The 11,251-nt window shown below is 45.8% G+C and overlaps 1 protein-coding gene across 1 annotated transcript in view; it reads right to left on the reverse strand.

The window, feature by feature from the left end:
* LOC118392780 (diacylglycerol kinase iota-like) overlaps positions 1-8,820 on the reverse strand; it is a 43,121-nt gene extending 34,301 nt beyond the window's left edge. Inside the window, 1 exon segment of the mRNA XM_052460149.1 lies at positions 8,250-8,820. Within this exon segment, the coding sequence (XP_052316109.1) occupies positions 8,250-8,482 (233 nt within the window). The 5' untranslated portion in view covers positions 8,483-8,820.
* Positions 8,821-11,251: the final 2,431 nt, after the last annotated feature.

Consider the following 11,251-nt stretch of genomic DNA (forward strand, 5'->3'; position numbering starts at 1 on the left):
AATAGCAGCATTTACCTCTTTCATTCAAAGTCCCTTGTGTCAAAGGTGAAATCTGTAGTTCTATTTCTGGTACAAAACATTGACCCATGTGGGACTGAAGGGAAAACTGACACTTGAATATGGCTGGAATAATGTTGAAATAGGGTTTAGCGTAAAAATGGTTTTGTATTAATAATGTTCAAACCGGGTTAGAATGAGGTTTCAACAACACCGTATCACTGTTGAAACAAGCGTTAGATTGCATTCATGTCGTAATGGGGTTAGGCAGAGGTTATAATAAGGTTAGAGTTCAGCAGGAATAACGTTGGAACAGGATGAGACAGAGGTTAGGCTTGCTGCTGAGGGAGTGGTGTCTCCTGGCTACTGTCTCACTCTCATCTCCTCACTGGTTAATAGAATCAATGATTTACTAAATGAGGCTCTGCTACCCAGAGAAATCACACACAAGGCCCCCCAGACCACAGCTGGAGAGCAAGGGACGTTCTAGAATTACTGAGATCTCCAAACAACTGTTCTGTGTGCTGTGTGTGTGTGTGTGTGTGTGTGTGTGTGTGTGTGTGTGTGTGTGTGTGTGTGTGTGTGTGTGTGTGTGTGTGTGTGTGTGTGTGTGTGTGTGTGTGTGTGTGTGTGTGTGTGTGTGCTGCTGAGAAAAGTCAGTGAAGCTTACATGTATCAGTACTTTTGCAATTAACTCCCACACCTGTCTGGATGCTAGAACCACAGCCAGGCATTTTATTAAGCTTTTATGTGTGTGTGTGTGTGTGTGTGTGTGTGTGTGTGTGTGTGTGTGTGTGTGTGTGTGTGTGTGTGTGTGTGTGTGTGTGTGTGTGTGTGTGTGTGTGTGTGTGTGTGTGTGTGTGTGTGTGTGTGTGTGTGTATACGACTGGTAGGATTACAGAACACTGCTAGTCCCTCAGCACTCAGAGAGATGACTCTCAATTCAGAGCTAATGCCTCGCTTGCTGACAGACACACACACACACACACACACACTCACACAAACACGCTCTGCTCACACATAAACCCTGACACACTGGCACCTCATGCACTAGGATGAGGATGTGAGAGGTGTGTATCGCCTCCTTTCCTCTCTCTTCCTCCCTTCTCCCCTCCCTCTCTTTCTCTCTCCTCTCCCTCCCTGTCTTTCTCTCTCCTCTTCCTCCCTCTCTTTCTTTCTTTCTCCTCTCCCACCCTCTCTTTCTCTCTCCTCTCCCTCTCTCTCCTCTCCCCTCTCCTCTCCCTTGCTTCCTCTCTCCTCTCCCTCTCTTTCTCTCGTCTTCCTCTCTCGTCTCCCTCTCTTCCTCTCTCGTCTCCCTCTCTTTCTCTCTCTCCTCTCCCTCCTCTCCCTGTCTTTCTCTCTCCTCTCCCTCTCTCCTCTCTTCCTCTCTCCTCTCTTCCTCTCCCTCTCTTTATCTCTCATCTCCCTCTCTTTCTCTCTCCTCTCTTTCTCTCTCGTCTTCCTCTCTCGTCTCCCTCTCTTCCTCTCTCGTCTCCCTCTCTTCCTCTCTCCTCTCCCTCTCTTTCTCTCTCTCCTCTCCCTCTCTCTCCTCTCCCTGTCTTTCTCTCTCCTCTCCCTCTCTTCCTCTCTCCTCTTTTCCTCTCCCTCTCTTTATCTCTCATCTCCCTCTCTTTCTCTCTCCTCTCTTCCTCTCCCTCTCTTTCTCTCTCTCTCTTTCTCTCTCCTCTCCCTCTCTTTTGCTCTCAGCCAGACATGTGTCACAGTGATGGAGTCAGTCTCAGCTCAGTGGCACTGCCAGATGGACTGGACAGCACAGAGAGAGGGGGGGGGTATTTGTCTGACAGACAAACAGCAGGTTTAACAGGCACACACCACACCTGTTCCTGCCCAGCCATCCACTCTGGGGCCTAGTGAATCCTGCTGAAACTTGGGGCTGTAGTAGGGCCTGGGGGTGGGGGGGGGGGGCTGGCAGCAGGAAAAGCCTCTTACAGCCAGACAATCACCAAATAAGGAGAGACTGACTCCACGCAGCCTGAACATCCAATCCCCTTAATGCCTCATCACACTGCATTATGGGATGAAAACACCAGTCGCCAGGCCCAACCTCAGCGCTGCTCTGGAAAACGCCAGGAGACAGAGAGACCTTTTAAAGGAATAATCTGTCCTCTACTCCTAAAACAGACATCCCCCATTCCTCTCTTCACCACACAGATTAAGACTGACGGTTACCTACGCACGTATTATCAGACACTGTCTGTGTGTCTGACCTGCCCCACAGACCTGCTCCCATCAAATAAAACACTGGCATGCACACACACACCTCACGCACTCACACACACTCACTCACTCACACATCTCAGTGTTGGACAACCAGGACAGGGTATTACAACCCACAATGAGGAGGAAAGAGAGGAGGATGTATCACACTACTAACATCCTGGTGTGCGTGTGTGTGTGTGCGTGCGCGTACTGCGTACTGTGTACGTTCTGCGCGTGTGTATGCATGCAAGCGATTCGCAGACTCACGATTAAAACCCCTACACACACACACACACACACACACACACACACACACACACACACACACACACACACACACACACACACACACACACACACACACACACACACACACACACACACACACACACACACACACACACACACACACACACACAGAACACCCAACCATCTCACAAACACAGCTCAAATACTCACCGCTCCAATGCCTTTCAGCACATTCACGGGCTGCCAAAACTCCAGAAACTCAGCAGCTTATCCACCTTCTCGCACCAAACCAACTCACAGAGAATGATCGACTCCTCCTCTCCCTCAGTAATCGCAACTCACAGAGAATGATCGACTCCTCCTCTCCCTCAGTAATCACAACTCACAGAGAATGATCGACTCCTCCTCTCCCTCAGTAGTCACAACTCACAGAGAATGATCGACTCCTCCTCTCCCTCAGTAATCACAACTCACAGAGAATGATCGACTCCTCCTCTCCCTCAGTAGTCACAACTCACAGAGAATGATCGACTCCTCCTCTCCCTCAGTAATCACAAATCACAGAGAATGATCGACTCCTCCTCTCCCTCAGTAGTCACAACTCACAGAGAATGATCGACTCCTCCTCTCCCTCAGTAATCACAACTCACAGAGAATGATCGACTCCTCCTCTCCCTCAGTAGTCACAACTCACAGAGAATGATCGACTCCTCCTCTCCCTCAGTAATCACAACTCACAGAGAATGATCGACTCCTCCTCTCCCTCAGTAATCACAACTCACAGAGAATGATCGACTCCTCCTCTCCCTCAGTAATCACAACTCACAGAGAATGATCGACTCCTCCTCTCCCTCAGTAGTCACAACTCACAGAGAATGATCGACTCCTCCTCTCCCTCAGTAATCACAACTCACAGAGAATGATCGACTCCTCCTCTCCCTCAGTAATCAAAGGGTTCATATGAAGGGGTCACCGCCTGGGCACTGATCTGTCTTTTCATTTTGTCCATCCGTCTGGCTGCTCTCTACGCCCGCTGCCTGCTTTAGAAATACAAGAGGAGTCACTGAACGAAGGGACAGAAGGACAGAGAGAGAAAGAGATGGAGAGAGCGGACGAGGGGGGGGGATCATTGAAACAGGCCAGATAGAAGCAGACAGTTGTAAGCCCTCTCTTCCCCTGCACTAGACAGTCAACGTTCAGTGTGTTATCATTATGTATTCATCTGTATAAAACGATGGCGTCAGCAGCACGCTCTCTCTGCTGCACATGAATAAGTTAGTGAGGAAACGGAGGGGATGTACTTCCTCCCTGCTGTACAGCCCTCAGCTCAAAGCAGAGAGAGAGATGAGAGAGAGAGAGAGAGAGAGAGAGAGAGAGAGAGAGAGAGAGAGAGAGAGAGAGAGAGAGAGAGAGAGAGAGAGAGAGAGAGAGAGAGAGAGAGGTTGTATTGCTCAAAGTCAGCCTTGAATAATGACAACAAATTCTGTCTTGTATTTCCCATATACAACCACTACCAGGCCCAGGCTCATCCCAAGGACATCCAACCACTACCAGGCCCAGGCTCTTCCCAAGGACATCCAACCACTACCAGGCCCAGGCTCTTCCCAAGGACATCCAACCACTACCAGGCCCAGGCTCTTCCCAAGGACATACAACCACTACCAGGCCCAGGCTCTTCCCAAGGACATACAACCACTACCAGGCCCAGGCTCTTACCAAGGACATCCAACCACTACCAGGCCCAGGCTCTTCCCAAGAACATCCAACCACTACCAGGCCCAGGCCCTTCCCATGGACATCCACCACTACCAGGCCCAGGCTCTTCCCAAGGACATCCAACCACTACCAGGCCCAGGCTCTTCCCAAGGACATCCAACCACTACCAGGCCCAGGCTCTTCCCAAGGACATCCAACCACTACCAGGCCCTTCCCAAGGACATACAACCACTACCAGGCCCAGTGCAAAGTTAAAGCTAGAATCATTAGTTGCTATATACATCTTTGGACTTATAAATCAATGATATATACCCATTATTCTTGAAGACGGCAACCTATAAATGCCTCATGAGCTTATTTCAACTGTCGTTCCCCATTAGAAGCCAAAATATAAGTTTGTAAACAACGTAAACAATGTAAACAAACACTGTAATAACCTCAAAACATGGTTAAAACTACACATTTCAAATCATGGATGTCAGTCCTTGCATCCATAACGATGCCTATGAATTTGAGAGTGGTTACATTTCTCCAGCATCATTCCCTTCGTTTTTTAACGACACAGGGGCGGGGATAACACTTTGTTATTGTTTCAGTTAGGGATAAGGTTTTGTCTCCTTAAAGTTGGTGGCAGCTCAGTTGACATACTGTATGATGCTTTAGAGACACAGTAGCCCTAGATCAGCCTGTAGGCTCATGTCCTCTCTCCTCCGTTCTCTCTCTCCTCCTTTTGGGGGAAAAAAGGTCAAAGGTAATCAAGGGAGAGGCGACGTGGAGAGTGAACGTGGACGGAAAATGCGCCTGTATGAAACGGGAAGCTCCTTCTTCTCGCGTGGTCCTTCTTTAGCACAGTTGGTAGAGCATGGCGCTTGTAACGCCAGGATAGTGGGTTCGATTCCCGGGACCACCCATACGTAGAATGTATGCACACATGACTGTAAGTCGCTTTGGATAAAAGCGTCTGCTAAATGGCATATATTATTATTATTATTATTATATTATAAGGCAAATTATGTTTACAGGGATGTGTTTATGTGCAAAACATTTTATAAATACAAGGATAAGTAGCATATCGTTTTTAAATGTGTGCTGGCTTTTCTCCTCCGACAATGCAACTGATCTGATTCAAAATTCTTCCGCGGTAGGATACACGTGTGCTTCCTCACCAAAAGGACGCTATCAACGAGGGAAGGGCCGTCTTCCGTTTGCCTACTAACGGAAATGACACACTCCTCGACAACTCGGCCACTTATCAGTTTCCGGGGTCACGGAGGAGAGAGGACGGAGGAGAGAAAACAGGGCACGTTCTTTTGCCCAAACAAGAAAAGGCCTATGACTCAGAGTTTGTCAGGAACAGAAAGCCATTCATATTGTATATTGAACTGTTCATCGGTTTCGGGATGGGAAAATGTGTCATCTGAACAATTCTACAATTAGGACTCTGATGGGCTGTTCAGAAGAGCACAAGTCTCTTTCTGAAGTCACAGGCTGAGCGCTCTACTCTCTCACTGTGATAACTGATTCAATCCCGACAGGCCTCCTGGAGAGTTTTACGCCAATATTTGAGTCTGGGTTATGGATGTTGTGGCCTTTTCATGGCAAACAGATCTGACCCAATTCTGGGCGATAATAACAATAAATGGTAACTGGGCCAAACAGATGTGGGCTGGATTTGGGCCGTAACAATTTTGCTGTCAGCGTCTGTCTGTTCTGGTCAGTTCAATGCTTCTTCCTTCAGTTACTGCAGGCAGGAACTGCGATTAGGGAACCATATCCAGAAGGTGTCTCGGAGTAGGGGTGCTGATCTAGGATCTGTCCATATAATCGTACTCATTATGATCTAAAAGGCAAAAATGATCCTAGATCAGCAAATCAGAGTTGATGTTTTTCCATCCTGTCCTGTTTCTCTCTGTGTGGTTGTTAATCTTCTCTCTGTTGTTGGGTGTCCTGGTTGGGGATGAAGTCAAAACGATTTTATCCCACATGAGAGAGAGAGAGGCTTTGAACATCCTCCTCTGGGAGATAGGCTACCCCACATACAACACAGACAACCACACATGCGAATGCATGCAAACACACTTGCGTACACACACACACACACACACAGTGGTGTAAAGTCCTTAAGAAAAAATACTTTAAAGTACTACATAAGTAGTGTTTTGGGGTATCTGTATTTTATTCTACTATCACAACATTCCTAAAGAAAGAATATACTTTTTACTCCATACATTTTCCCTGACACCCGAAAGTACTCGTTGCATTGTGAATGCTTAGCAGGACAGAACAGGGTCCAATTCACACACTTATAAACAGAACCTCCCTGGTCATCCCTACTGCCTCTGATCTGGGGGACTCATTAAACACACATTCTTTGTTTGTAAATGATGCCTGAGTGTTGGAGTTGGCTATCCGTAAATACATTTTAATAACAAGAAAACTGTGCCATAAGGTTTGCTTAATATAAGGAATTGTTTTATTATGTATACTTTTACTTAAGTATATTTTAGCAACTACATTTACTTGTGATACTTAAGTATATTAAAAACCAAATACTTTTAGACTTTGACTCAAGTAGTATTTGACAGGGTGACTTTCACTTTTACTTGAGTCATTTTCTATTAAGGTATCTTTACTGTTACTCAAGTATGACAATTGGGTACTTTTTCCCACCACTGCACATACACACACACACACACACACACACCCGCTGGGTGTCTGAGCGCTGTTTATTTATGGGTAGCAGACATAGACGTCTCAGAATAGATGAAAGGGCCGAGAGCTTTCTGGGAACACAGTCCTGTGTGACCACTCACCCAGTGGGAGTCAGCTCAATGTGGGGATACAACACACTAAGTACACTCTCTCTATTATCTATATATCTGTCTGTCTGTCTATCTCAATCAATCAATCAAATGTATTTATTGACACTCACACACAGAGACACACAATTACACACTCTGCCTGATTGCCACAATACACACTCTCCAGCTGTGGTCTGCCCCCTGGGGGCAGTGTCACTATTACAGACTGGTGAAGGGGGTACCTATTACTGGTCTGAAAGGAGTCATTGTTTCACACACACACACACACACACACACACACACACACACACACACACACACACACACACACACACACACACACACACACACACACACACACACACACACACACACACACACACACACACACAGAGAGAGAGAGCCTTTGATGTTCAACGGTATCATTTCTCAGGTTTGTTTGAATCACACACTTAGACCACGGGAGAGCTTGAACTTCAAACAGACACAGGTGCTGCATGTAATCATGATGCATTCATTCACTATGGCTACTACAAACCAGAAGTCAGACAGACAGAAAGATGTCAACATCTCTCCACAAAAACCAAACAAATCATTAGGCGATATTGATTTGACCTCCAAAGCAGACCGTTTTCCAATACAAGAGGCATACTGACCGACACACTACGCTATGCGAGACCACACACACACACACACACACACACACACACACACACACACACACACGCTCCATCTCTCACTAAATCAGAACGAAAGCTATAGCTTCCTCTGGGTTTTGTTGGGCACACACACACACAGCCTGCAAATCAATAAAGATTAACCCCCCTTCCACACACGACACACAGAAAAACGACACAGAAAATACAACGCACACACTATGGACACTAGGTCAGAATGCCAGTGTGCTCAAGCCAATGCGTGGTTCAGTCAGGGAGAAATAACCTACTCTGATAGTTATCACAATTTAATAATGTAATAGTCTACCATATTAGTAATAATACAGTATTTCAGAGGACCTTATGTCAGAAATATGTGCGCTATCAAATGCTCTATCCCTCTCTCTTCTCCCTATTTGTGTGTTCGATTGTGTTTTTGTCAATGTTTGCCAATACAAACAACAGCCCAAGTGAATGTAAATGGACAGAGAATGATCTAACGTTACAGTCTCTCTAATCCCATCTTCCTCTCTGCTGTCTAAATCCTCGTTTTTATCCAAATAACGTTTAGCCCTTATTCCTGAAGGCTAGCCTTCTACCGTTGACTCACCTATACGAAGTCTGTTTCCTAAAAGCCAGACCCTTTAATTTCTCCTCCAGCGTCTCCACCTCCATCTCGACGAGGCTAGTGAACGTATCGCTGCCCCCCATGGCCTCCTCTTCGCCGCAGCCGGACTCGCTGTCCTCCCCGGCAGCTTCCAGCGCCGTCAGCCGGCCGCTGAAGGTCCCGGGGGTGTGCTCCGCCTGGGACGGGCAGGGCTTGGCCAGGGGGTCCATGCTCATGCTGCGGCTGGCGCTGGACCCCCTCTCCCCGGCTACTCTGGGAGACAGAGACGGTCTACGGTGGGTATCGCTGGATGACAGTGTCCGTCCTTTTTATGGTCGCGTTTGTTGAAGGAACCCAAAGCGGCGGGGATCTGTGTTCGCCGCACCGTCAAGCACGAGACGGTGATCGCGAACGGCTCGTCGGAGATGACCGTCTGGAAATGGCAGCACAAGCTGCGGCAGGAACAACAATCGTCAGCTCAACATAAGCTCACGAGCTGCAGCAGGCAGCATCCATCTCCGGCCCCGACAAGGGCATTGTGGGATACTCCTGCTCCTCCTCACTCCGCTGCAGCATCATCACCATGGTAAAAGTAGGGCAGAGCAGGGGCGGACTGGGACAAGATTTCGGCCCTGGCGTTTTATTCACACCAGCCCACAGCACTATGCGCACAGCCAACTAATTTCCCCCTGGTGTCACTGGTGCCACTAACTTTGTTGGTAATCTGGTCAGACAAAGTAATTCATAGTCCTGATTTCATCTAACACATCCAAGCAGGAATGCATGATCCAAGATATTTTCATGTGCAATCCAGTGATTGTCATGAATTTCGAGTTGACAAAAAAAAATCTACAACAATGGCATGGATGGAAATACAGATATTAAACTATAACATTTCGCTTTAGTACTTTGAAATACTTGCATTATATACAACACCGAAAGCAACTGCCCCTCCACAGTTTTCTTAATCTTTGCCTATCTAGTAATTATACAATCACACAAGTTTGGTAGCCTATGCTGTTGGGTGCACGTTCTAGTCATGGGGGGTTACAACGTTTTACTGATCAAACATTCTCATTAAAGGTCTGTGGCGAAACCGCGGGAGCAAATGATTTTGGAACAGGGATATAGACATCACTTTTACATTCAAATATGATACAGCGTTTGATTATTGAAATATCTGCCTCAATTTAACTCCAGAGTTGTTGTTTTCTTTCTGAGGGCTTATCGGTAACCATTTCAGGGAACGCTCTAAAATCGGAGATTGTCCCCGGAAATCAGGAACGACTGGTCACCCGAGTCAAATAGGACACCAGAATGTCCTCCTTTTTTCCAAAAGAGATGAATTACATACATCTTTATGTGCACTAACTCATATAATAGGATCATTAATTTAGGGTTCAAAACCTGAGAAAGTGAAAACACTAAATTAGTTCATTAGATAGCGAACTCTAAATATAATACACACCGATAGTAGCCATGTATTCATCAAACAGTAAATTGAACATCCTTGTCATGAGACCTACCCATGAAGCCCTCGCAATATCCGGTGCGCATTTCGCCATATCAAAATAGTTATTGAGCTGAATATTGAGAGTTGATAAATACAATGATACCTACAGAAAGCGGAGACCCTCCTCTCTTCGTCAGAGAAGAAGGGAACGAAGCTTCCAAAGCTGTGCTTTTTCCACAATTGCATTTTTTCAATGTTATACAATCAGAACGCATTTGTCTTTCAAGTTGATAGGGGGGGATAGGAGAGGGGTTCGCTCATCACAGCAGCAGGCCCCAGCGAGGGCAGACACATGGGCAGGACAGACACTTTCATTACAGGAATCATGAGAATACACTTTACTGTTTGACCAAATCATGGTTTTAGCCACCACACATTTGTTTTGAGTGAAGTGACAATGTAGAATGTGCTCTTTCTACATTTATAGGCACCCTTTGTTTTTTTACGATCCATGATCTTGGCCGTTGCCGACTGATCAGCCAAACCCTTATTATATAGATTAGTATACTGCTGGACCATGTCACCTTGCTCATTGTTGTATTTTTAATGTAAAAAATAAATTAAAATGCTGTCAATTTTCAACCAGCCCAACCAACCTCAAAAAATGGTCCAGCCCATCTGGCATTTGCCAAAATTGACATATCAGTTGCATCATTATAACCCACTATGGGAATGAATAGGGAAATGACTAAGTAGTTAAGGATTGGAAATGATGCTTTTGCTTTTGCAGTAATTTGACAAATTGCATCTGATTCGGTCAGTGAGTTTGTCCGTTTTTGTTTTTCTGTGAAATGCAGTTCGTATCCCACCTCCCAACCATGAGACTTTCATTCTAAGCAAATCACCCGTTCTGAACATTTTTTGGGGCTTAATGATACAAATGAGGTTAATGTGATTAGAGGTTAAATAAAAAAAGAAAAATAATACAAAAATAATAATCAAGGCTGACAGTTCTTTCACGGGCAGGGAGACAGACACATTTGACAAAATGCACACAGAAATGTGCATAGACGACTGCATGGTCACACACTTACCAGTTGAATCCATAGACCCGTCTGCCAGAGGCAGAGCTGTAATTTATCTGGACATTGGAGTGTGGGTTAAAACAGCGGTTCTCAACTGGCCGAGTGTCTTATTTTTTTTAAATACTCCAGTCTGAACTGAAAACGACTAAAACCAGGTAGAAAGTGTGTAGAAATCAGTAGAACTATTTGGTTGATTTTGTAGTCTGAAACCAGTGAACTTCACATTCCTCATCAAGAATATGGGCAAAATGAAAAATGAGGTACTGCTGTTCCCTTGTCATATAATTTGTACATTTACTTTCAAATAGTACTGCAAAAATGTTGGCAAACAAACCAAAAATAATCGGCATGTGAATATTGGATCGCGGCTGAGACAATCTGGTTCCATTTGTGTCCCGAGGCAAAACCAGTCGAGAACCACTGGGTGAAAACATTTGAATAAGTTGATTTGAATGGCTGGTGGCCAA

The sequence above is a fragment of the Oncorhynchus keta genome, chromosome 13 (assembly GCF_023373465.1).
Source record: "Oncorhynchus keta strain PuntledgeMale-10-30-2019 chromosome 13, Oket_V2, whole genome shotgun sequence".
Classification (NCBI taxonomy): Eukaryota; Metazoa; Chordata; class Actinopteri; order Salmoniformes; family Salmonidae; genus Oncorhynchus; species Oncorhynchus keta.